The sequence below is a fragment of the Gorilla gorilla genome, chromosome 21 (assembly GCF_029281585.2).
Source record: "Gorilla gorilla gorilla isolate KB3781 chromosome 21, NHGRI_mGorGor1-v2.1_pri, whole genome shotgun sequence".
NCBI classification, from domain to species: Eukaryota; Metazoa; Chordata; class Mammalia; order Primates; family Hominidae; genus Gorilla; species Gorilla gorilla.
Genome location: NC_073245.2, coordinates 45,410,226 through 45,437,931, shown reverse-complemented (window position 1 = coordinate 45,437,931; position 27,706 = coordinate 45,410,226). Strand labels below are relative to the sequence as shown.

The following is a 27,706-nucleotide window of genomic DNA, read 5'->3' as shown; positions in this document are numbered from 1 at the left end:
ATAAGATTCCGTGGAACACACGTGGCAAATACCAACATTTTCAGTGAGTTGATCCACCAGATAGACTGAAGACTGCAGGTCTCACCATAACCATGAACACTCTGGACCGCAAGGGGGCAGGAACCAACCTGTCAAGTCCCGGGGCTTACATAGCAGGAGTGTTCTCAGGAGGAAAGGAGGAAGGCAGGTCATTAAGGATAACCAGCCAGGCACAGCCTCACCTGCCCTTAAATGTCAGCCAGTAGGAAGAGGAAACCGGCATGGGTCCTTCTTTTAAAAACGCACATTCAACCTGTTTGATCATTAATTTTATTCTTCAGGCAACTTGGCTTCTCTTCTGCTTCCTGCTGCGTTTCTCAAAGGGACCAAACTTGCTTTCTCTCTTCTTCCATTTTCCGCTTTTGGATCCCAGTCCCCCTTTTAGTAATTTTCTCCAACATGTGTCACCCAATATTTGCTCGTTTTGCTTTAGCTGATCCTAAATTCTCATGGTTGCTGGAGATAGCTGCAGCACTAAATTTCTTCACCTGGATCCTCTGGGAATTGGGGAACTGTCTTTGGGAGAGGGATTGTGTGACTCTGAGGGTGACATTCTCCATGCTATTGTGCAGTGTGTGGCAGCTCCCAGGAGGGAGCATTTATCAGGGAGTTGGCAGGTTTCACTAAGCCCCTCCATGTGACAAGCAGTGAACAGGACAGATAAAAATCCAGTCCAGTGTTCAGCCCTGAGGTTGGAACAAGCTGAGGAGGCAGCACAAGAAAGCCAGTGTGACCAGAGCAAGTGAGACAAGGGGAGAGTGGTGGGGACGGGGTCAGGAACATGCATATGGACACAAACAGTGTGCCTACAGGCCCAATGAGGACCCAGACTTTCATTCTAAGGCAGACGTAAGTTTGAGTCCTGACTCTCTCATTCTTAGAGGTGCAGCTTGCACACATCACTGCACCTCTTTGAGCCTCAGTTTTCTCACTTATTCAAGAGAAAACAACAGTTACTTCCTAGGTTTATCATGAGAATTAAATTAGAATAATACTTTGGAGAAGGAAGCCATATTGTAAAAAAAAAAAGAAAGAAAAAGAAAAGAAAAAAAATGATGGTCGGTTGCAGTGGCTCACATCTGTAATCCCAGCATTTTGGGAGGCTGAGGCAGGTGGATCACTTGAGTCCAGGAATTCAAGACCAGCCTGGCCAACATGGTGAAACCCCATCTCTACTAAAAATACAAAGATTTGCTGGGCATGGTGGCACACACCTGTAGTCTGAGCTACTCAGGAGGCTGAGGCAGGAGAATTTCTTGAACCCGGAAGGCGGAGGTTGCAGTGAGCCAAGATCACACCACTGCACTCCAGCCTGGATGACAGAGCAAAACTCCATCTTAAAAAATGAGCAGAGGTTGAAGGTGAGGAAGGAGAGGCAGTGAATAGCAGCATATATTTTGGGAAGTTTGGTGATACAGGGAAGAAAAATGGAGTTACCAGGGCCAGGATAAGGTTTCTCCCATAAGTCACAACTTTGTAGGCTGTTCCTGCCTGAGGGCGCTGGGAAGATGAGACCAACATTCCCACTGCACAGTGATGAGACTGTGGCCAAGAGGATGGAGCCACTCAAGGTCAAAAAATCAGTTCAGAAAACATCCCAGACAAGACAGGAAACCTTTTTAAAATTTTAATTAGCCTTTGGGAAACATCATACCAGAGTGTTCAGATGCTTATGAGATAATGGATAAATCAACCCAAGTATCCTCCCCTGCTTTTCATACTTTTGTTATCATGACCAGACCCACCACCATCTCTGGCTACGTTGCCCCCATCCACGTGGCGCTGTGGAAGCTGGACAGTTTGCAGTTCAGAGCTGCTAAAAGTTTATTGTGGGAAGATTACAGGGAATCAGCACATGGGTTCTGGTGAGGATTTACAGGGAAATAACCTCCATACCCGGAGAAGCAGGGGATCTTTTGGTCCAGGGTGGGTCATGCAATTCCAGGCATCAGCTGAATAATCAACACGATCTATGCAGGTGGTGTCCTGGAGTGTGGAGGACATTCCAGGGAGGAGACTAGGATGCAGAAGCTGATTCTGTGTGAGATAATCCAGGTATTAGTAAATTTCACACCCTTTCTTCCGGTCAGAACGGACAGCCTTTCCCACTTCTGCCCTCCCCCTCCGCACTGGCGTGACTGCTGTCCGTGGTGCTGAAGTCTATTCCTGTCGGGACACCCATCCACTGCCTCTCTCTGGATAACGTTTTCTCATTTTTTCCCTGGACTTCCTCTCATCAATTAAGGTGGCTCTTCCTCGTCGCCTTGGCCTACTTCACAACACAATAATACAAAATATCAACAGGTGCCCTAGCTAATCAAAAGACATATTTCTTACTTTTAATATTGGCAACTCAGTCACATGTATAAAACACTTTATAGGCTAAAGCAAACATGTCTGTGAGCTGAATATAATATGGGGGGGGAGGTCACAGATTTGGGACTTCTGTGCTAAGTGGCAGCCTAGATATATTGGCAGGAATACATGAGATGCCCTAGACCTTTCAACATTTTGCAACTGCCAGCCAATTTACTTAGAGAGAGCTGCATTGTCCAATATGGTAGCCACTAGTCACACATGGATATCAGCATTTGAAATGCAGCTAGTCCACATTGAAATGTGCTGTAAGTATAAAATACACATCAGACCAAAGACTTACTGCAAAAATAGAATGTAAAATATTTTATTACTTTTATATTGATTCCATGTTAAAATGATAATATTTTGGATATGGTGGGTAAATATAAACTAGTAAGGTTAATATAATGTTTCTTTTTCCTTTTAAAGATGGCCTTGCCAGAAAATTCAAAATTACTTGTGTGTCTCCTGTTATATTTCTACTGGATAACATTGGTTTAGAGTATTACGTAACTAAGCTAATTAACTCAAGGATGTGGATTCCATTATGGTGTTAGGCACTTAATTTTTTATGTCCCCTGTCATGGACTGTACCTTTTTACAGCCCGATTCATCACATGTGACCTTGTTCTCACAAAGCATGTGTACAGCATAGCTTATTACACGCTTATCCTTACTCCTCAGGGGAGGATACCTCTGTCCCCCATGACTCCTACGGGCAGTCACCCAGAGCTTCTCCCCATTGCCCAAAGCATCAGACCCTTTCCTGCTTCTGTGTACTTGCACATGCTGTATCCTCTGCTTATAATGTCTTTTCCCACAAAGTGAGTCTTTATCATTTTTCAATACCCAGTTTAAATCTTGCCTCTTCTGCAAAGACTCCTGGAAGTCCCCTGGCTACTGGGTCTTGCCTCTCTACTTCCATAGAACCTTAACTGAGCACCTCAATGCACATGAAATTGCCGATTTATTTGTTTTATCTCTTGCTAGGCTGGGAGCTCTTGAGGTCAGGGGCCAAGTGTAATTCATTTTTGTAATCCTGGAACTTGGGATAAAACAGGGAATAGATAAAGTCTCTGACTTCATGAGGTCTACATTCTTTTAAGAGGTGGAGAGAAAAGACACATATAATATAGTAGGAAGTCAAATAATAATGAGTGGTATGAAGAAAAGTAAAGCAGGGAAGAGAGTGGTGGATGTGCCATTTTTGAGAGACTTGAGATGGTGACACCTGAGCAGAGTGCATTCAGCACTGAAGAGTTGCAAATACATACATGATAAATGAATGAATAATGACATCTCCTTTTATAGAAACTCCCTTCCTTTTCTCTGTCAAATATCACTCTTGTAAGGATGTCTCCTACAACTGAGCTCCCTACACACTCCAGCCCACGATGGCCTCCTTTCTTTACTTCAAAAAGGCAAGTTCATTCATTTCTGCCTCAGGGACTTTGCACATGTTCATCCTCTTGCTTGTGATAGTTTTCTCGTGGGTCTTGGCACAACTCCTTCTGCCTTATCATTCAGGGCTCAGCTGAAATGTCCCTTTGTTCCCCAAAGAGCCTCTGTCTGACTGTATTAATTTGATGTCCCTCTCTCTGCCCCCACCCCAGTTACTTTTGCCCACATCCTCCTGCTTTGTTTTCTTCTGAATACCCACCATCCTCTGGAATTTAGTTGACTATATATTTATTTCCTTATTCACTGTTAGTATTCCCAACTAGAATACAAGCTCCAGGAAATCAGATTCCTTGTCCATCTTGTTCACTGCTGTATTCCTAACATGTGGAATAGAGTCTAGCATATAGTAGGGGCTTAACTAAAATTTAACAAATGAATGAATAACACACTTATAATGACCCTAAAGGCCAGGGGTCATCACTAAGCAATGGAAACATGCTCTGGTTTCTCACCGGATTGATACACACATAGCTTCTTCGCTTTGGGGACATTTAGATGGTGACTTGGTACTTTTCCTGCAGCAGGACCAGATCTAGAATGCAAAAGAGATACCTCAGACTGTGGGGGTGGAGGAGGATCAGAGAGGCCAGGGAAGTTTCCCCCTTGGAGCAGCACTGGGAGCAGAATGGGGATGAGAAATGAGCCCAAGGAGTGGAGACAGAAGGCTGAGGCTGGAAGCTCTTATTTGTCACTGGCTGTCTTGTATGATTTAACTGACAGTTCTTTATCCATGCAGTAGAGTGACTACCAGTGTGGGCTCTGTAGCCGGAGGATGTGGGTTCACTCTGGCTCTGACATTTTCTTCCATGGAAATATGGGCAAACATTTTGATCTTCCTTTGTTTCTGTTTCCTCATCTTTAAAATGCAGATAGTGATAATACCTAGTTCACGGAGTTGTATGGACAGATCAAATTAGCATATATAAAGTCTGCAAAGAGCCTGGCACATAGTAAAGCACTTAATATGCATTTAGCTTTTATTGTTATTATTTTTTACTAAGTAATCCTGGATAAATTGCTTAAAGTTCTTGGATCTTGGTTTCCTTATCTACAAATTGGGAACAACCACTTCTTCCCAAGCTAATCACTTAAGAGCTCCTACATTGGAATGAGACAGTGGAGAAAGGTGCCATTGCTGCAGCCGGAGTCTCCATTCACCTGGCCATCTCTCTGAAGTGATGGCCCATAGTAGAGCGAAGGTGTTGGTTGAGCTGTCCCATTCATTTGAGTGGGCCTGGGAACACAAGCTTTGGGAGTTTTCAGGCTCATCCAGATTAGTTGCCTCAAGCTTCCTACCTCATAAGTAGTGAGTTCTGGCCGGTCTCACTGGTGGTGGCTGACACCTGTAATCCCAGCACTTTAGGAGGCTGAGGCGGGTGGATCACTTGAAGTCAGGAGTTCAAGACCAGCCTGGCTAACACAATGAAACCCCATCTCTACTAAAAATACAAAAATTAGCCAGGGATGGTGATGCCTGCCTGTAATCCCAGCTACTTGGGAGGCTGAGGCAGGAGAATCGCTTGAACTCTGGAGGCAGAGGTTGCAGGGAGCCGAGATCACAACACTGCACTCCAGTCTGGGCAATAGAGTGAGATTCCATCTCAAAAAAAAAAAAAAAAAAGTAGTGACTTCCCAGTCAATGGAATAGGCAGAAGTCAGAAGATTGCTTGCTGGGAGAGCCACTCAAGGAATTTTAGAAACTCTGGCATCTGGCACTTGGCAGGACTAGTGAATATTCAGTGAATGAAGGCATATACCTTTCAATTCAGCATTTTTTTTTTTTTGGTGGTGGAAGTTTGAAGTCCTGCTGGGGGCCTGAGCTGCTGAGATTCAATCTTGCATTTTTTGCTTTGAGTTCTGGCAGATATGAAAACTTTGGATGCTTGAGGTAGCGACTACTGAAAGGAGGCAGTGTTTGTCTGGGCTGAAAGCAGACCAATTCTCTGCCCATCATTTAACTCATACAATTTTAGGGGAGGACAAAGGCAGAATTGGGCAGATTTTCTCCCCTGGAGAAGTTGCCATTCATATCTCAGCTGCTCTAGGCTTTGGGGACAAGAATAGAATTGAAACCAGCACGTCCTTCGCTAAAGGTGCGCGTTCAATTGCTAGTGCAGGCACAGTGCTTCGTGTTGGCACACTGGGCTCCCTCAGTTAATGTCAGCTGAGTTTATTATTAAGGTTGTTATTATTAGGGGCCATTCTACTTCAGCAGGAAAGAGATTTTTGGTCTAGGAGAAGTGCCAGAGTGAGGTAAGGGGAAATGAAATACAAAGGGTGAGGGAGGGTTCTGAGCTTTCTTCTGGAGTGTTCCTGTCCCTTCCCACCTCCAGCACTTACTAATCAACTCTTTAACCACATGCTGGTCCAGGTTGTAGAGCCATTTATTAATCACAGGGCACACCTGAAAGACAAGGAAATAGGCAAAAGTCAAGAGGAGGGCTCCACTAATAAAGCCTAAATGGGAGTGAGCAAGGCAAGTTCTCCCAAGCCAACCCATTCTGGGGACAACCAAGTAGATGGGTCTTGGGGGCAGACTGCCCTAGGGTCATAAGCCAGCTCAGCCACTTGGTAGCTCTATGACTTGAGTAAGTCATTGGCCTTCTCTGGAACTTAAATCTGGAAAATGAAGATGATATTGTTACCTGGAGTATGAGATTGTTTGAAGGATGAGATAAGAAAATTCATTTCAGATACTTAGCACAGTGTTTGCGTGCTTAGTGAATGTTAATTTTGTGATTACTTATCTCCATCTTACAGATAAGGAAACTGAGTTTTGGGGAGATTTATCTACTTACTTCTGGTCATATAGATGCTGACTTTGACCTGAATAATTAAATAATGTCTGTAAAATACTTCACCAGTGCCTGATTGCAGAATGGGAACTTAACAGATGCCACTCCATCTCTCCCTAACTTTCCTTCCTGGAAGATTTCTTCCCACTTCATTAAGAAGATCCAACCTCCCCCATGCTTTGAGTCTCAGCTCAAAAATGGAAGTAATCTGGGTTTGCATACTTACATTTCGTCCCAGATCATGGGCTACTATGTTTTTCAGGTTTCTCTCTATGTTTGCCACAACAAATTTTGCTGCTGGGGCGAGTCTAAATGAAGAGGCAGAAAATATGCAGAACAGATTAACTTCTCTCAGACTCTCCTTTATCCCCATCACTTCTTTGCTCAATGCCCGTGAACTTCTTCAAGTCTACTCCTTGTTTCCATGGCATTCCATCACCCAGCTCTGTTCTACCGCTCCAATCCACACTCTAGGGTTCTTTAAAATTAATCTTCCAATTTAAATCACCTTGCCCTTATCATTGTTACTCACCATTATGTTTTCTGTGACTATTTTGCATCTCCCTCTGGAGATGCCTTCTTCAAATTCTATCACTTTGCTAGGCCCAGCCAACTGGATTCCTCCAGAAAGCTCTTCTTGACCATCCTAGCCAATTCTCAGTTCTCTCCTTCCTTCTCACTTTCCCATTTCTCTGATTACCTGATGCTACAGTAGAACTTATCTCCTCTGCCAGAGGGCCAATGCTTTCATGGAAGGAACAGTGTAACATCGTTCTTTAATTGGGAGAAAGGAGAAAGAAGCAGGAAATAGCATAAAGGTGTCCTTGTGTTCTGTGTTCCTGACTCAGTCCCTAATCCTTAACATGTGAGGGTAAATCTGTTTTATTCTCAGGCAAAGGGTTTATGTCTTTATTTCTTAAAGAGTTTGCATAGAAATCAGCTATGATCTACTGCTTCCAACCTGAGGTCTCAAATTCCTTGCAAAAGAGGGACGTTTTCTTTAGTATATCACGGGAGGGAGAGGTATTTGCAGAGTTTTCAGAAGGGGAGATGGGCTGTGAATCTGGTCTGGTCCTCACTTATGTTTGAGCATGTCAGGAGGACAGGACCAGGTGTGCAAGGGTGCAGAAAGCATTCCACACCCAGATCTTTCCTGAAAGAGTGAGCAACTGAGATGAATCAAAATAAGAAGACAGGATAGAAAATGGACTGGTGATGACCACTGGATTCAGCTAAATGTGGATATCAGCCTTAATTTAAAAAAAAAATTTAAAAAGGGCTAGGTGTGGTGGCTCATGCCTGTAATCCCAGTACTTTAAGAGGCTGAGGTAGATAGATCAGTTGGGTGCAGGAGTTTGAGACCAGCCTGGGAGACATGGTGAAACTCTGTCTCTACAAAAAACACAAAAATTAGCCGGGCATGGTGGCCTGTGCTTGTAATCTCAGGTATTCAGGAGGCCTAGATGGGAGCATTGCCTGAGTTGGGGAGGTGGAGCTTGCAGTGAGCCGAGATTGCACCACCATTGCACTTCAGCTTGGGCAACTGAGTGAAATCCCGTTTCAAAAAAAATATTTAAAAAGAAGATTTTTAAAAAGAGATTATAAATTTAGAAGTAAACACTAAAACTCTAGTTAATAAAAGGGCAAAACCTCTGAAGACAGTTTCTCTGAAGAGGAAATATCAGAGACTAAGAAATGATGAAATTCTTTTCTACTGGTAGACAAGGTAATGAAAACAATAGCATTCGTGGGATTTTCCTCCTAGTGAAAAGAAGATCTTGTCTTAACATATCTCAGAATAATCATATTCAGCACTTTTCCCAGCACCAAGCAGGCTGAAATAAATGAATGAGTAAGACTGAGAGCCATCTATAGCAGATACTTGGGGAAGGTATGTATGTATAAAAGAATAAATGTTGTGAAAAAGAGAATAACTGGGATTGATTGTATATGGGACAAAACTGCCCAGTGTCAGCTACAGACATGCCACTTGCTTCAGTTCCATTGGTAAGGCATTTGTTGAGTGGTTTGGCAGTGCCTTAAAACTTAGAAGTTGTAGAACTGTGTATACTTTTGGAATAATCTTAAAAATCTACAATAAGAACATAATTTTATTTTGGAAAAGTTTCCTGTATCAAAATGTTCTGGGTTATTTATGTTAGCAAATGTTTATCTTTTTAATTAATTTAATTTTTTTGAGACAGGGTCTTGCTTGTTGCCCCGGCTGGAGTGCAGTGGCATGCTTATGGCTCACTGCAGCCTCAACCTCTTGGGCTCAAGTGATCCTCCTACCTCAGCCTCCCTAGTAGCTGAGACTATAGGTGCCTGCCACCACACCCGGCTAATTTTTGTATTTTTTGTATAGACAGGGTTTCGCCATGTTGCCCAGGCTGGTCTTGAACTCCTGGGCTCAAGCTATCCATCTGCCTCGACCTCCCAAAGTACTGAGATTACAGGTGAGCCACCTGGTTAGCCCAAAAGTTTAGAAATAATCTATCAACAAATGGCCAAACAATCCTTCTTTTTTTTTTTTTTGCTTAGTACTATTTGGTAAGTCTCTTTTCATGTTGATAGAATTATTACTTTTGTAAAAAGCAAAATTTTAAAGACACAGAAAGTCCTATTTATTATACACACATCACTATACACACAAAAGCCTAATTTGGTAGGGTATTGTTTTTCTGGTGACATCTTTCAGGTGAAATCTCACTGGGGACGTCATCATAACGAGCTGGACACAGAGCAAGACAGATTGAGAACTCACTGGACTCCAGTTTGGATCCAAATAGCCTCGGGCAAGAGCCTGCAGTTCCCAAAGGCAAGCTCATATCTGCCACCTACATTCTTCTCCAAATGAATCTGGACTTTTATATCTGACTGCATATTAGCTGTGAAGGGCTTCATGTTCAGGAGCCTGTAGGAGGGAAGAGGTAAGGCAGATGGGGGAGAAGCTCAGAGCTTACTACATCCTCTTTTGTTTCTAGAACTAGGGTTCTTCAAAACCACCCTGTTAAAGTCATTTTCTCATTTTTCAAAAGAGGCCATTCAGTCCTGGAGAATGGGGATGGCTTTCTCCAAGTCATGCATCCAGCCAGTGGCTAAGTCAGAGGGTTCTTCACTCAGGGAGTCTAACTAATACTTGCTACCTCTGGCTCTGGGGACAGTTAGGAAGGAAAGTGTTGATTCTAAGTATGACATCTTATCAAAACTGGGAAACTGCATCTGACCTTGGAAAGTCCTTTTTTAGAGGTCTCAAACTCCATTGCCTTGATGGCCAGGCTTGAAATGGAAATGAATGAAGCAGATGGGCAATTAGTTTCACAGGGAGCGGTAAAGGCTGTGGTGAACTGGAGAATGCCTGGCCTCTGCAGATGCACCATGCAAACCAGACAAAATATATCAGTGGGTCAGATGCAGCCCCTGGGGTGATCTCTAGGCAATAGTGCCACTGAATTGGGGTCCAGAGGTGATTCTTTGCCCTTGTCTTCGGTTACATTCAATCAGAACTAAGAGAACTCATAAAGTCCAAATAAATGAAGGTGGGGGCTGTCTGGATGAGGTCGGGCGAGGAAATCTGCTCAACTCTTCTGCTTTCCCCAGAGAGGCCCCAAGCTTGGAGCACTCAAGTATTCTGCAGGCCTCTCATTCTACACATGGGGTGAATCAGGCCCAGAGAGGGTGGATGTTTTGCTCTAACCACACAGTGAGTCTGTCGCTGAGCCCTTTGGTTGGGGCTCTGCCCACATCCCCCGACTCCTGTGCAAAAGCCGATGGAGACTGCGAGACCCATAGCTGTGACTTACTGCACAATCAACTCAGACGTGAATGGTACTCGTACAGTGGCCTCCTTTCTTTGAGGGGTGCTCTCGATGGAGACTTGGAGGAGTTGAGGATTTTTCACCTGTATCCTGGGTGAAGAAACAGCACAACACAGGGAGGCTGTGACTCCTGCTGCAGGTGGACCTCACTTTGTGCAATGGCAGGTCCCTTGCAGAGAAGAAGCGGAATATATGCAAAGATCTTTACTCATTCATTAACCAGGTAGTTTATTGCAAAGTTACTATGTGTTATAAGCACGGGGAATATATCCCTGAGCAAAAAGAAGCTCTTACCTTGATGTATCTCAGAATAATCACGTTCAGCACTTTGCCCAGCACCAAGCAGGCTGAAATCAATGAGTGAATAAGACTGAAAGCCATATATAGCAGATGCTTGGAGCAGGTATGTATGTATAGGAGAATAAATCCAGTAAATAAATACATATAGAAAGTGATAGGCACCGTGAAAAAAAAAGGCCCTACAGGATCAGGAAGATGGAAGGTAATATTGGGAAGAGTGGAATTTCAGACAGGGTAGTCAGGGAAGGTTTATCATAGGAGGTGATGTTTGGGCAGAGTCACGAATGAAGTGAGAATGAGTCATGCAGATAGCCAGGAGAAGGAAAGGACAGGTTTAAGACAGAGCAAGGCTGGGTGCAGTGGCTCACACCTGTAATCCCAGCACTTTGGGAGGCCAAGGCAGGAGGATCAATTAAGCCTAAAAATCAAGGCTGCAGTGAGCTGTGATTGTGCCACTGCACTCCAGCCTGGGTGACAGAGCAAGACCTTGTCTCAAAAACAAAACAAAGCAAAACAAAAAATCAAGCAACAAAACAAAAAATTAGCTGGGCATGGTGGCATGTGTATGTGGTTCCAGCTACTTGGGAGGCTGAGGCAGGAGGATGGCTCGAGCCCAGGAGGTTGAGGCTGCAGTGAGCTGTGGTCACACCACTCACTGAACTCCAGCCTGGGAGACGGAGCAAGACCCCATCTCAGAACAATAATAATAGTAAAAATAAAGAAGACAGAGCAAGTGCAAAATCCCTGAGGCTGAAATGTGGCTGGTGTGTTTGAGGAACAGCAACAGGCTTCGTGTGGCTAGCAGGCAGAGAGTGATACAAGACTAGTAGAAGAGGTGAGCGAGGTAGCCAGGGCCAGATTGCGTGGAGCCTTGAGGGCCAGTGGTAAGAACTTTGGGCTTGGTTCTGAGGGCGAAGAGAACACATTGGAGGGTTTGGACAAGGGAGTTACAGGGTCAGCTCCACTTCTTAGAAAGATTTTTCTGGATACTGGCAGAACAGAACGGAGGAGATGAGGGCTGGTGGGTGGAAGCAGAATAATCTGGGGCTGTAAGTCAAGCGGGGAGATAATGGTGGCTCAGACCACCAGAGGTGGAAAAAAAAAGTGGTGAGATGCCTGGGTATGATTTAAAGGCAGAAGTGACAGGGAGGGTTTGGCAACAGGCTGGAAGCAGGTACAAAGGAGACAGAGGAGCCAGGGAGGACATCATGATTTTTGGCCAGAGCAACTGGATGGATGGAGTTGTCATTAGGTAGGATGGGCTGGGCAGGGGGAGGCACAGGTTGGGGCAGAGATGAAGGTATGAGTCAGCAGTTGAGTTTTGGACATGTTGACTTTAAGATGCTTGTGAGGCAAGGGACCCAGGTTTTCTATATTCTGATGGCCAGTCTAACCCTAAAGCTCAGCATCATCTAGTGTTAGGATTACCACATTCTTCTCGTTGTTGTTTATTACCTGTGATTGGATGCTCACTGAGGAGAGGAAGATGTGCAAACATTTTACACATATTATTTCACTTAATGTTCACAACAGCCCCATGGGGGTAGAAGCTATTATTCCCCATTGAACAGGGCAGATGTTGAGGCTTAGAGAAAGGCGGAGATGGGTGATGCTGTCACAGCTGGTGAGCAGCCATCCTCTTCCCAGACAAGGGGATTGAACCCCTGTGTCTTTAGCCCCTCCCCCTAGCCTCCCGCCGTGGGAGTTTCTCCCAACCAGGGGATCTCAGGCCATCAGAGTTGGAAAGGCTCTTTGCAAGGGAAGGGCCTCTGTGAGGTCAGGAAATGTGGGGAGAGCTCTAACAATCCAACAAACCAGGACAGCCTGGACTGGGGGTGGTTGGTGATCAGAGACCACTCACCTAACAGTGTTGATCTCATTGGTGAGTGGAGGCCCAAAGATGTCCAGGAGGCCTGATACACCATCGAAGGCACTACTCAATGGTTTCTGGAGGCCAGTTGTCTGCAGGCTGGGAAGAAAGTCTGCCCTGAGGAGTCCTTGAGTCAAATCTGTAAAGAATGCCCCACCCCCAAACCCAAGTAGGCATTTAGATGCCAAAGATCCTCAGATACAACCTTGACCTCCGAGCATGTCCCCTATGTGGCTCTGACTTGTGGTTCAGCTATTTCTGGCTTGCTGGACTGTGGGCCAAGTTCTAGACATAATCATCCAGCAAATATTCACAGGGGCCTACTATGCACCCAGGCCATGCACCCAGTCTGTTCACCACCCTGGGCACCACCCTGATGGAGCTGGCATTCTTACGGGACTGAGGAGAGACAGATGAAAAAGTGGAGAATAAATGGACAGGCAGGATTCCGGTGCAAACAAGTGCTGTGAAGGGGTTGGTTTCAAAGTATTTAGCAATGAGCTCAACAGGGGCACTGGTCATAGCTCTGGATCCAGGTCCTGGGCTCCCCGGGCTGTGCCAGGTGTTAACTCCATAGTTGTTTCATTCATGGGGAAGCTAGAGTTCTGGGGGTGAAGCTGGGATGGTTGGGGCAATGGCGGGCACCTGGAGAGTCTCTAAGCAGGAAATACTTCACAAATAGTATACCCCCAAATTTCAATGTTTTAACCACGATGACCATGCCGCTAAATATCAGTCCATCCTGTGATGAAAAAATAAAAGGCAGGGTGAGGGATTCATTTACACAGGAGGTCAAGGAAGGGCTTTCTGCAAATGTGGCATTTGAGCAGAGACCTGAATGAAGGGAGGCAGCTATGTTGACAGGTAGGGGAAGAGTGTTCCAGGCAGAGGAAACAGCAGGTACAAAGGCTGGAACAGGGACCAGTCCATATAGAGCTGGTTCCTTTGATGGTGGGTCTTGATAGATAAAGCACAGCAAGGAGACAGGGAAGAGGGGGTGCTCAGAAAATGAGGATTAAACGATGTTGCAGTCAGGACGGCTAATAATTAATAGTGTTAATTGTGTCCCAGGCACTTTGCTAATGAGAACTTAACTGGCATTGGCTCAGGGTTCTGTATGACCCAAAGCAGGACAGTCTCACCATTAAGGAGCTGGGAAGAAATTCCAGCCAGGACCTCCTGTGCAGAGGATGAGACAAGCAGCCCACAGAGGAGAACAAAGAGGCCGGAGACATTCAGCATCTTGGGTCAGGTCCCTGTGGAGGATACAGGCAAAGAGGTTATTTGCAAGGACACTTTCTCAGAGGGTCTTCCCAGAGCTTAGATCTGAAGTGGCCACAGAACTCATATGGACCCATTCACCTATGTCCATTTTACAGATGGGTCTACTGAGGCTCAGGGAGGGATCTGCTTTTCCTGATAGTTTAGAGCAAGAAAGGGAGGGTCCAAGAGATGAATTCACTTGTCCAAGGCCACACAACCTGTATTTATGCCCAAAAGCTGGACATATGGTTTTTCCCGCAGGGACACTGCCTTCCCCAGTAGGGCTGCTCATGGCTGCTGCGAGAGGCTGCATAATGTTAGAGTTATGACAGTGGTCTCTGAAGACCCCCACCTGTTAGCAGCTGTGGGATTGTGGGATTTAGTGCAAGTTGCTTCACCACACGATGTTATGCAGGACACACTATCCTCATTTTCCAGCAAAATGGTGGTGGTGATATGCCCTGGCTTCAGAGACAGACAGACCTGGGATGGAATCCCAGCTCTGCCACCTGCTTGCTGGATACCTTAGGCTTTCCTCATCTGGAAAATGCAGAGGATCCAAACTCATACCTTCCTCTTGCTCTTGTCGTAAGCACTTAGCCCAGTACCTTGCACATTGTAAGTGCTTCACAAATGGTCACCACTGTACTAATGCATCATTATGATCATGATTTTCACTTGACATTTTCAAGGGCTTACCTCCCTGAGCTGATGGGAGAGAGTAGGCTCCACAGCACAGACAAGAAGGGCCCAGGCTGAGGGACCAGGGCTGGAGTATGTGGACACTGCAGGCCCATTTACTGTGCCCGCTTGAATGGCACACTCCCTGGGCTAGGAGTGGCCCTCAGGATCTTGACACACCCTCCACACCTCCTGGAAAGGAGGTGCATGAAGATGTTTGTGTGGCTTCCTGGGACTTCAACCAAATGCCAGTGCAAATGGTCCCATTAGGACCTGAGACTAACAGGTAGAGGTTGGTAGGGACCGATTCTCTCCTTCGACACTTGACAGGTTCCAAGCAGACTCTCAGCCCAGTCCCTGGTCACTATTCTCATGTAAATTCATAACCCATTTGGTTTAGCATTTTATTTTATTTTATTTTATTTATTTATTTTTTTGAGACAGAGTTTCACTGTTTCCCAGGCTGGAGTGCGGTGTGGTGTGATCTCGGCTCACTGCAACCTCCGCCTCTTGGGATCAAGCAATTCTCCTGCCTCACTTCCCAAGTAGCTGGGATCACAGGCATCCACCACCACGCTCAGCTAATTTTTTCGTATTTTTGGTAGAGACGGGGTTTCACCATGTTGGCCAGGCTGGTTTCGAACTCCTGACCTCAGGTGATCCATCCGACTTGGCCTCCCAAAGTGCTAGGATTACAGGCATGAGCCACCGCAACTGGCCTGGTTTAACATTTTAATTTGGGTGATCTGTTTTTAGGCAAGTAGAAAAATTAGAAAGTGAAGATATGCACAAAGAGAAAAAAGTAAATAAAAATCAGTTCACAGAGATAACTTCTGTTGTATCTTTTTTCGGAAGTTTTTCTTTCCATAGGCGTGCATTCATGTAACATGATGAGAAACAAGGATTGGCCTGTCATGCTTCTACAGAAGCATTTATTCAAGTAGCAGTACATCAGGACTGTCTACCTCCTTGTCTGCAGAATTTTCTAAGGTATGTATTGACTGATGTTCATGGAATGTCTCCTCTTTAGGGCTATTTTCATGTTTTTACCCCAGATGGCACCGGCAGGAATATCCTTAGGTGTTTTTCTGCATTTACCTGCCACATTATAACTCACGAAGCATTTTCTAGGAATAACCAACCCTGAAGTTCTTTTTGTTTGTATGTGTGTTTTGTTTGTTTTGTGTGTTTGTTTGTTTGTGTGTTTATGTGTGTGTGTGGTGTCTTGTTTTGTTTTGTTTTTGAGATGGAGTTTCGCTCTGTCACCAAGGCTGGAGTGCAGTGGCGCAATCTCAGCTCACTGCAACCTCTGCGCAAGCCACCACACCCGGCTAATTTTTTTTTTTTTTTTTTTTAATTTTAGTAGAGACGGGGTTTCACCGTGTTGCCCAGGCTGGTCGTGAACTCCTAAGCTCAGGTAATCTGCCCGCGTCAGCCTCCCAAAGTACTGGGATTACAGGCGTGAGCCACCGCGCCCAGCCTGTTTTTATAAGTATTGAAGCATTCTCTGTGTTCATCCTTCTCACCCTATCCCTGAACCCCAAATGAGGGGTTGCACAGTCCCTATGAAATCTAAGTTCAAGTTCCATCTGCAGAGTTCTGGTTTTGATCACGACAGAGTATCTTGCATCAGACTAACACTCCCAATTAAAGTCAACTATAAGAGATGGAAATCTGTAAAAACAAAGGAGGACATCCATGAGCAACTACATGGGCACAATTTGAAACCCTGTGATTCTTGAGAAAGAGGCATCATTCAAGGCGGGCTCCATATTCACCCCAGCTTTTGCCTGAGGTCATTTTCCAACATGTCAACCAGGGTCCAAGCAAAAAGAGCTAGTCTTACAGGGATGAGGGGACAGAAGTTGGAATTTGGGGCTACCAGAGTGGCTGGGACTTGAGGGGCAAAAATCCCAAAGAGGAAGTTCCCCAGGGAAGGAGCCTTGAAATCTCAGCTTTTTAAGCTGCACCCTTGCAGTGTGGGACTCTCAGCCATGTGGCAGAAAATAGCAGCTGAAAGTTGAAAAGCTGAACAGAGACATCAGCACATCCACTGTGTGATGCTGGGGAAGGAAGCGCTAGTCTGAAGTGGGGCCCCTTTGAGGGGAGGAACCTTGGTACACATCTTAAGCTCTCAGTGAAGACATAAAGCACTGTGCTCTAGGAGAAAGGGCCACACCCTAGAAATAGTCTCCCTCTAAAAGTAAGAACAAGACCAAAATAGTTCTACTTAATAAAACACAAAGCTAAGCCTAGGCAGGGTCATGATCCATTTCTGCTCTATCTTTCTGCCATCTTCGTTTCTGGAAAAAAGATAATGTCATTTCACCACCGTGTTCAGCATCCAATAAAAATTTACAAGACATGCATGCTTAAAAAATGGCCAAGGGACTAAAGGCCAAGAAATTAAAATATACGATATAATAAACCCACAGGCAAGTCAAATATTCAAATATTGAGCAGACAACAGGGCAAGAAACCAACAGAGGATAAGGAGGCCCGAGACCTTCAGCATCTTGGGGCAGTACCTGTGGGATACCAGGTAAGTACAGTCAGCTTCAGGGTCACTCTGAGAGGTTCTCTATGGAGCTAAAGGAGATAGGGGGGAAGCAAAGGAGTCATTTGGACTCATTCTTACCCACCCAACACCCACTTTTTTTTTTTTTGAGATGGAGTCTTGCTCTGTCACCCAGGCTGGAGTCAGTGGCACGATCTCAGTTCACTGCAACCTCTGCCTCCCGGGTTCAAGCGATTCTCCTGCCTCAACCTCCCGAGTAGCTGGGACTACAGGTGTGCGCCATCATGCCCAGCTACTTTTTGTGTTTTTAGTAGAGACAGGTTTCACCATATTGGCCAGGCTGATCTCAAACTCCTGACCTCGTGATCCTCCCACCTCCACCTCCCAAAGTGCTGGGATTACAGGCATAAGCCACCGCACCTGGCCCAATACCCATTTTACAGATGGGACACTGAGGCTCGGATCAGGGTTAAGTTTTCCTAAGGCCAGCTGTAGTTAGTGGCTAGCACCTGGCTCTCCTGTCTTTTAGTTTTTTTGTGCTTTAATCTGCATCTCACTCAAAAAGGTTGCTAGGAGAATTCAGGAAGCATTTTGAAAATTGTTTAGCCTAGTGCCACTAAATAGAAGTTAATTTTGGATTTGCAAATTAAAGTTCCTTTTTATCCCTCCCTGGTTCTGACAGTGAGTACCCTTGGAAGACTCACAGACAGTCTGAAGGAGGGGAGGGTGGCCAGGGAGCATCTTTCCTGCTGGGTGTTGGAGGAGTCCCCCAATTCCTTACAACATCCCAATCCTATGAGAGAGTTATTGACATGCTTCCTTTACAGAGCAGGAAACGGAAGCTTGGAGAGCCGAGGGCACATGCCCATTCTTCCCTCTTTATTTACAGAATCCTTTTATTTTTGAGGGAAGAAATGTGCTTAACAAAGAAATTATCTTTCCCAACCTTCTTTGCAACCAGGCATGATCAATGAGATATAAATGGAAATTGTAGGTCGGGGCTTCTTAAAAACTTCTCTTGAGTGGCTGACCCAGCTGCAAATTGCATGCTTTTGTTTTCCTCTCCTGCTTTTTCCTGATTACATATAAGACATGATGACTGGAGCCCAGCAGTTATCTTACTAGCAGGAAGATGAAAGCCACATCCTAGGGGTAGCCAAGGAAGGAGACAGCAGGCTCTGCCAGCCTAACTCTGGGCTTCTCATCATGATTGAAGCCACGATTTTTCATGTTCTGTGCTAGAACCAAACACAATTGGTAATAACTGGTAACATGTATCAAAAGCTTTAGTCTGGTTCAGCATCTGATGAAGAGGCAGGTTGGAGAGTGCCATTGCCTTGTGCTTACCTGGATTTCTCTGGTGTGCTGTCGAGACACTCTGGCCTCTGTAGGTTGATTCCCGATGACTTTGTAGGGGGGCAGACTGTATAAATGGCAAGTGATCCCATTGCTGGGGGAGATGTGGCACTGGGTGATGGACAGCTAGGAAGCTGATGGAAAGCCCTTGATTTTACCACGTCTATCCAATACCTCCAAAGCAAACATTCCTGCTTGGAAGGCCCGGGGGAATGTCAACAACATATTTGAATCTGTACATCACGAATGCCATCAAATGGAGAGGTGCAGAGAGTGTGGAGAACACCGAGAGGGGCTGCAAGTGGGAAGATGGTGTGCAGGAGTCACATTCACATCCCTGCTCCGCTCTGAGATGCTTTTCTCATCTGTACAATAAGAGAGATGGGCCTGGTGACTCTGAGGAAGGAAGCCACTCGGTCTTCTGTGAGTGGAGAGGCAGAGGGTGTCCTAGCTTCAGTTTACCGGTCTGTGGTCCCAGACCCTTGAATTCTAGCATGGCGCTGCCCATTTCTTGCTGTTTGATGCTGGACAGCTCCCAAGCCCTTTCATGGTCTCCGTCTCTCCATCTATAATAATAGTAGCTCACATTGACAGGCAATTTTCACAAATGCATCCTTATCATCTAAGAACTAATTTGCCTGATTTTACAGATGAGGAAACTAAGACTCAAGAGAAGACAAATCTTGCCCAAGGTCCTAGAGCTAGTGTATAATAGAATCAGGATTTGAATCTAGTTCTACATTATATGAAAGCTTGTAACCTTCACACTACATCACAATTTCCTCCTTTTAAAGCAGAGCTGTGGTTTCCTTGTAGGGTAGGGGTAACTGTTCTCTATCTCACTGAAGATGTTTGTTCCTTGAAGACTTCAGAACAGATGTGCTCAACCATTTGAAAGGTTGGGACCCCACTAAAGCCTTAATTGCAAAGATGTCTTAAAACACGTGCATGGTTTGAATGCATGTGTCCCTCCAAAATTCATATGTTGGAACTTAAACCCCAAAGTAGTGGTATTAAGAGGTGGGGCCTGTTGGGCCCAATTAAGTCATAAGAGTTCTGTACTCATGAATAGGACAGTGTCCTTATAAAGGTGGCCTCAGATAGCTGCCTGGCCCCTCCACTTCTCTTCTGCCATATGAGGACACAGCATTTGTCCCTTTTTGCCCTTCCATCCTTTCTCTCTTGTGATTGCAGTGAGAAGGTGTCATCTTGGAAGCAGAGAGAAAGCCTTTACCAGACACCAAGTCTGCTGGCACTTTGATCTTGGACTTCCAGCCTCCAGAACTGTGAGACGTAAATTTCTATTATTTATAAATTACTCAGTCTAAGATATTTTGTTATTGCAGCAGGAACAGGCTGTACTTTCTTGATGGTGGGAACAAGTCTAGCCCTTTTCCCCTCTCAGTCCCTCCAGCCCCTGCAACAGGTGTAGCAGGAACATATTCCTTGCATGCTGAGGTTGGAGAGGCACTGCTTAGGTCACCTCTGAATTGCTCAGCACAGGCTTGGCTCAGCTAGATACTCAACAACCTTCCTATTTTTTTTTGAAAATGCATTTTTTTTTCTTGCATGCACTAACACAGAAATAAGAGTCATGTCTAACAAATAAATTTCTGTCAAATTTTGGCATCCCTTTTCAGTTTTTTCTCAGTTCCACTTTTTTGCACCATTGTGATTCCAGCTAAGCAAATTCTTAGATCTGTATTCCCACCCAGCTGGAAACTACAGTTATTTTTCCATTTTTAAAGATGCTCAGAAAGCAGTCTGTCGAGTTGGTATAACAATTAACTCCCCTAATTTGAGAACTTTGGCTTTTCCAGTGTTATGAAATTTATTCTATTCCCATTCACAGAGCAAATATTTACAATAAAGGTTTCCATCTGCTGGCAAAGATGTAGTGAAATATGTACATGCTATCATTGTAATGTAAACAGAAAGATCCAGTTTGGTAAATATTTCGTGATGTGTTCCTGGGGTCACAAAATGTTCCAAGGCATAGAGTTAACAATTTGGATCCTGAAATGTTATCCTGTATAAATCAGGCAAACATTGGAAAGATCCATATTAATGGGCAGCATTGATTTAACTGAATAAAGGCTTCAAAAGAGCCTGCACTAGAGTTGAGTGCTTTACTCTCTGGATAACCTCATGTCCACTTAGGTTTTGCCTTCATTCTTCCCACATATCCCCTTATGGTAGGTGTCCCTCTCCCTCCCAAAGCATCCTCCTCTTACCCAAAGCCTCCTTCATGGGACATCACCACCTCCAGGAAGCCCTCACCACGTCCCCACTTTTACATTCTGGGCTTGGTGAAAAAGAAGCCAGAGCTGGTCCCAGGGAGGCTCACAGAGGGGAACCCCCCACCCCACATTGGCCACATCAGTCTTCAGTGGGTCCTGGTGATCTTGGCCCTACCCCCTCCACAGCCTGGAGTCATGCACCTAGGAGCCATGCATTTGGTTCATAGTCCATCAATTTTGTCCTCCATTATCTGTCTCTGGTTAACAGAAAATAATGCAGGTCTCCTATACCCCCTAATCCTGGTTTGCTAGAATTTTCCTGCTTACTCACCCATTCAGCTGCCCCAGAGATGGTGTCCATGTACAGTCAAGAAGAGGTTCATTCATTTATTCGCTCATTCAGTCATTCATTCATCATGGGTTATTTGCTTGCACCTTTGCTAGGCATTAGAGCCGTTGAAGACTGAAGCACCTGCCCTCAGGCAGATGGGCAGAGGGGTGAATGAGAAAAGTGGAAGCCACGCTATTGAAAGCTGATGATTTTTGAGTGTTCTCTCTGCATTGGACGCTGGTGACAAGGTAGCTTGGTTAGACCTGCAAGTCAAGATATACAGTGTCTCATTTTTGGAAACATTAAGGAGCAGTCCCCACTTAGCTGGGCGGTGACTCCTGAGCAGTGAGTCTGGAAGGTTGAGGAGGATTTAACCAGCAGATAAGGGAGAAGAAAAGGTGTCCTAGGTGGTTGGTACAGCATGGACTAAGGCTTGGCACCGACCCGAGTTAGTTACTGCCCAAAAGAAGCCCCAAATTTTGAGCACCTCCTTGTGTATTTTCTGTGGGAGGTGGGATTGCCACAAATTATAACCAGCAAGGAAAATTCACATCCTTCATCTTTGGCTAGCGGGGAAAGCTATGGAGGAGATGAACTTCGGATTAAATGCAATTTTGCCTCTGACCAGCCATGTGGCCTCAGACAAGTCACTTCACCACTCTGACCGTGAGTTGCCACACCTATCCAAAGACTCATTCACTGGATCACTCGAAAAAAATCTGAATTCAATGAGATAAATGTGTATGAGGTCCACTACAGGATTTCTTCCCCACCTCGCCACTCCCACAGGTTTTAAAATTTAACACATTGTAATCAAATAGTAGCAGCAGTAAATAAACACTTTGAAAAACAAGCAAGTATCCCCCTGTATCTGGAAGAATATTAAGTCGAAGTATTCTACATGATAGAAGGGAGAACTGACAATGTCCATGGTTAGACAATTCAAGGACATCTTGGAGATTTCTTTTTTTTTCTTTTTTCTTCTTGAGGCACAGTCTCACTCTCACCCAGGCTGGAGTGCAGTGGCGCGATCTCAGCTCACTGCAACCTCTGCCTCCCGGGTTCAAGTGATCGTCCTGTCTCAGCCTCCCAAGTAGCTGGGATTAAGGCATGTGCCACCACGCCTGGCTAGTTTTTGTATTTTTAGTAGAGATGGGGTTTCACCATGTTGGCCAGGCTGGTCTCGAACTCCTGGCTTCAAGTGATCCGCCCGCTTTGGCCTCCCAAAGTGCTGGGATTACAGGAATGAGCCACTGTGTCCAGCCCAACTTGGACATTTCTAAAGCCATTTCCAAAAAATCAATGGCAACATGTTGGGACGCAGCTACTTCAAATGGCAAAATGTCTATATCTACATTGGTTTTTATTAACAGAGTTCAAATTGTACCTGTATAGCATGACGTTCTTGTCTTTAGCTTTAAAAGAAAAAAAGCCTTTTCCATTTGCACCAGTTTGAAATATTTCTGAAATAAGCCTCCCTTAAAATGGATTAGTACAGTACTTATTCATATGACAGAGTTCATCCATGTAGTAAAAAGACAAATACAGGCCAGGCGCGGTGGCTTACACCTGTAATCCCAGCACTTTGGGAGGTCAAGGCAGGTGGATCACGAGGTCATGAGATTGAGGCCATCCTGGACAACATGATGAAACCCCATCTCTACTAAAAATACAAAAATTAGCTGGGTGTGGTGGCGTGTGCCTGTAATCCCAGCTACTCGGGAGGCTGAGGCAGGAGAATCACTTGAACCTGGGAGGCAGAGGTTGCAGTGAGCCGAGATTGCGCCCCTGCACTCCAGTCTGGTGACAGAGCAAGACTCCATCTCAAAAAAAAAAAAAAAAAAAAAAAAAAAAAAAAAAAAAGAGACAAATGCAGGGCTTCGTGGGCTTTTTTTGTTTGTTTGTTTATTTGGTTAATTGTAGAAAATGAGAGAGAAATACTCACAAGCATGATCTGTTTAACAACTGTTTAACTCCTGGGTGCATCAGAATGCAAAATATAGAATGCCCTAAAAGAGACTGACGAACAGGCATATAAAATTGCAGTGAAGCCTGGGATCAGCTCAGTTCCTGCCATCCCTTTAGCATTCCTATGAGGAGGTCTTTCTCTCCTCCTGGAGCATAGACCTTCGACCTAATAGAAAGGAACCTCAGAAAGGCAAGGCATTCTGATAAAACACTCCTCCAGCCTTTGCATGGGACGTTTTATTTTTAATTTAAAAGGATCAACTGGCCTTGGTCAGCCTTAGGAAGGGAGGTATCACTTAGGTGAAAATATCTGGGGAAACTTTAAATACCTAGCTGCCTCTTCGCGCATTTAAATCAGACTGACTTTAGCAGTTCTTACAAAGAACTCCGCATAGCTATTCAGAGCAGTCACTCAAGTTTTGGTTCTCTTTTACATAGCTGCATTTGGAGATACGCTATGTGAGGCATGTTTAGGAAAAGAGAAACACGGCCGGGCATGGTGGCTTAGGCCTGTAATCCCAGCACTTTGGGAGGCCTAGGCGGTTGGATCACTTGAGGTCAGGAGTTCGAGACCAGTCTGGCCAACATGGCGAAACCCTGTCTGTACTAAAAATAGAAAAAATTAGCCAGGCATGGTGGGTGCCTATAATCCCACCTACTTGGGAGGCTGAGGCAGGAGAATTGCTTGAACCTGGGAGGTGAAGGTTGCAGTGAGCTGAGATCACACCACTGCACTCCAGTCTGGGCAACAGAGCAAGACTCTAGTCTCAAAAAAAACAAAACAAACAAACAAAACAAACAAAAAAAAACCCACTTATACCTGGAACTGATATTCTTCCAATTAACTTTTAGTCTTGTTGGTAAAGGCCGTTCCCAGATATCACTGCCTGTTAGCAGTGGGTTCACAGGGATGCTATAGAGATGGTGTTTCCGGTGGACAGTGTCCAGGTTCTTGGCGTCTTGAACAAAGAATTGGACAAAACGCACAAACAAAGCAAGAAAGGAATGAAGAGATTTATTGAAAAGAGTGCACTCCACAGTGTGGGAGCAGGGCCGAACACAGGCTCAAAGGTCCTGTTACAGAGTTTTTGTGAGTTTAAATACCCTGTACTTGGGGTATGCCCTGTGTAAATGAACAGGATGAAGTAAAGTTACAAAGTCATTTACTCAGTGTAGGCCCTATGGAGAGGACATTTCCTGTGATAGCTGAAGTGTGAATTGGCCTTATGTTCCTCGTCTCCAGACCCTATTTTCCTGCTTCATCAGTGCTGATGGGTAGAGTGATTTGGTCAGTAAAGGTGAGCAGTGCTGTTCTGGGGCCTTCCCGCCCATCTGCTCATCCTTGCACATCTGAACATAGCAGTCAATCAGATGAAACCACACTTACCACATAGGACAGAGTGCAATCTGAATTAACCATCTTGGTATTTGATTGGAAGATTAGTTGGTCCAGCTGATGTTTTAACAGATATTGTTAGTAGGTTGTCTGAATGGGAGCTATCTCTAATCAAGGAAGTTCCTCCTGGTGCCTCTTTTAATTTCTTTTTGGCTCCGTGGACATATTTCCCCTGTACCATCCTGTGGGAGCGCCTGCAGGGCCTTGCCAGACACGCACCGCCTTCGGGCACAGCTCCTCAGCGACCCTGTGGTCTCCCTGCTGGCTCCGCGTCCCTTCCCTGCCATTCCTGGAGGGCTCGAGACACCACAGGGTCATGGGAGCAGGGTCACCGTGGCAAAGACAGGTGGCCACTCGAGGTGGCTGGGGTCAGAGAAGGGTTTGTGTCCTTCCTGGATGTCAGTGGGAACCCCAAAATGAGTCCATCTGGGGTATCTAAAATGGTGGAGGAGGGGTAGGGGATGGGGTTCTTTCTCCCCAGGTCTGAAAACACAGATGGCAAAGTCCTTCGCAGACATGGTCACCCACAAATTGCCTACCCCAGGCTCCCCAGCTGCAAGCGTGGGGAATCCTGAGGCTGCGCCCCGGGGTCCTGGCCCTCACTGTCCTCAGTCAATACCAGTTGCCTACTACAGGGTTTCTTTTTTCTTTTTTTTAAGACGGAGTCTCACTCTCTCACCATTACAAATGTTGTCAGCATTGCTAATCTTGTACTTGGGTTTAATTATTTGCTTTTTGTTTCAGGTTTTTTGTTTTTTAAATTCCCATCAGGAATACCCCTATGTCTTTGTGCTTAAATGTATCTGTACTTAAGTTTTTTGGACAGATTCCTGGAAGTGAAGCTTACTGAGTCTAAAACCTTGCCTCTTTCAGCACTTTTCATGACCTAGTTTTGCCTTCCCTGGTGGCTTAGAGGGGTGGGTGGGGTGAGTGTGTCCTGTCATTTTTTTTTTTTTTTTTTTGAGATGGAGTCTCACTCTGTCACCCAAGCTGGAGTGCAGTGGCGTGATCTCGGCTCTGCAAGCTCTGCCTCCCGGGTTCATGCCATTCTCTTGCCTCAGCCTCCCGAGTAGCTGGGACTACAGGCGCCTGCCACTATGCCTGGCTAATTTTTTTTTGTATTTTTAGTAGATACAGGGTTTCACCATGTTAGCCAGGATGGTCTCTATCTCCTGACCTCGTGATCCACCTGCCTCGGCCTCCCAAAGTGCTGGGATTACAGGCGTGAGCCACCGTGCCCGGCCTAGGGTTTCTTAACACTAGTGACATTTTAGGTTGGATGCTTCTGTTGTGAGGGGCTGTCCTGTGTATTATGGAATGGGTAGCACCACCCCCGGCCTCTACTCATGTGCTCTCCTGGAGTAGCACACACCTCATCCATTTGTGACAACTAAAAATATTGCCAGTGTGAAAGGAAAATATCTTGGGCCCCCAAATCACTAAGCTAAAAGGAAAATTCTAGCTGGAAACTGCGCAGGGCAAACCTGCCTCCCATTCTATTCAAAGTCATCCCTCTGCTCACTGAAATAGATGCATATTGTGATTGCCTCGTTTGGAAAGGCTTATCAGAAACTCGAAAGAATGGAACCATTTGTCTCACCTTCCTGTGACCTGGAAGCCCCTTCCTTGCTTTGAGTTGTCCCCGGTTTTCTGGACAGAACCAATGTACTTTTTACATATATCGATTGATGTCTTATATATCCCTAAAATGCGTAAAACCAAGCTGTGCCCCCATCACCTTTGGCAAGTGTCGTCAGGACTCCCTGAGACTGTCATGGGCACACATCTTCAACATTGGTAAAATAAACTTTCTAAATTAACTGAGACCTGTCTCAAATTTTCAGGGTTCATACCAGACATTACCAAACATTCCCTGGAAGGCAAAGTCATCATCAGCCTAATACAGTGTCTGGCATGTAGTAGAAACTTAATAAATGTCTATTCTTTCCTTCCCTCTTCGGTTATGGAAGAAACATTAATTTCTGTCCTGTCAGAGTAGGAAGAACCTTCAGGGATATGGAAACAGGGGTCTGAGAGGGGAAGTTGGCTGCCTAATGGTCACACAGCATGTGATTGGCAGAATGAGTTAGGTACAATGTAGACAAAGCAGACTTAGCAAAAAGACCCCAACATAGTGGTTTAAATAAGCAAGTTCATTCCTTTCTCCCTTAGGAGCCCAGGGCTGAGTGGTCTGGGGCTGCTGGAGTAGCTGTACTGTACTCAACACAGAGCTTCCACCTCTGGGTCCAGGGCAGTTGCTCCAGTTGCTCCCATTTCTAACTGCAGAGGAGGGAGAATGCCAGGAGGAAGTTGAGGGAATCCCCTTCCTTTTAAAGCCCAAAGTGGAATTTGCATAATTAGTTCTGCTTATATGCCATTGGCCAGACCTTAGTCACATGGCCACAGTTAGCTGCAAGGGAGGCTGGGAGATGTGGTCTCTGGCTGGGGTCCATGTGTCTAGCCAAAACTTGGGGAAAGGAGAATGCACAGTGGGAGTTAGTTAGCAGTCCTCCCTCAGAGAGACAAGGTAGAAACTCAAGATCTCCTTGGGCCACGATTCTTCTACCATATTAGTGTTTTTATCAGTCAATCAACAAACCCGAGTATGGCAGTCATAACAGCAGTTTCAGTGTGTAGAGGCCAACATTTATCCTGTGCTTACTTGATGTGAGGCCCTGGTTAAACACTTTCCACTCACTGACTCTTCATTTAATCCTCACAAGCCCAGTGAGGGAGATTTTACTATTAATTCCATTTGACAGGTAAGAAAGCTGAGGTTAAGTAACTTGCTCAAGATTACACTGCTAGAAAGTGGCAGGGACTGACTCGAGCTCAGATCTGCCTGAGTCCTCAGTTTTACCTTGTGTCAAGCAACTCACAGTCATAACCAGAGCTGAGGTCTTCAGCAGAGGGGCTCAGGAGAGGATTCAGCTTGCTGGTCCAAGGCTCTCTAGGCCACTTCAAGGAATCAAAGGACCTGTAGGTCACCTGACTCAGTGAGGCTGCCTTCATCAGAGAGGAGGCCGCCTTCATCAGAGAGGAGGCCCTCGAGTGAATTAGCAGCTGGGTGCAGGCTTCTGTGTGGCCTTGGCCTCTCTGAGTTTGAGTTTCTCGTGGGGACAAGAGCCATTCTTGCCTCCTAGAGTTGTGCAGAGTAATGAGATGGCTGCTTGGCAAAATCGGCAAAGGTTCCTGGGGCTGGGTTCCCTACCGGAAAGGAAAGGCTGCTGGGATCCTAAGGTGATGGCGTGCATTGGTGTGTGGCCCGTGTTGCATCTCTGCTGAGGCCAACGCGATTGTTGGGAACGGACA

The 27,706-nt window shown here is 45.4% G+C and overlaps 1 protein-coding gene across 1 annotated transcript; it reads right to left on the bottom strand.

The window, feature by feature from the left end:
- Positions 1-1,652: 1,652 nt before the first annotated feature.
- Positions 1,653-18,487, bottom strand: LOC101129437 (putative BPIFA4P protein). The gene is made up of 9 exons (XM_004061999.5): positions 18,451-18,487; positions 13,784-13,897; positions 12,633-12,780; positions 10,457-10,561; positions 9,418-9,567; positions 6,880-6,961; positions 6,199-6,262; positions 4,311-4,390; positions 1,653-2,076 (listed from the first exon to the last, which is right to left on the bottom strand). The coding sequence occupies exons 2-8, from the start codon at positions 13,881-13,883 to the stop codon at positions 4,350-4,352; spliced, it is 690 nt and encodes a 229-aa protein (XP_004062047.4). The 5' UTR covers positions 13,884-13,897; positions 18,451-18,487; the 3' UTR covers positions 1,653-2,076; positions 4,311-4,349.
- Positions 18,488-27,706: the final 9,219 nt, after the last annotated feature.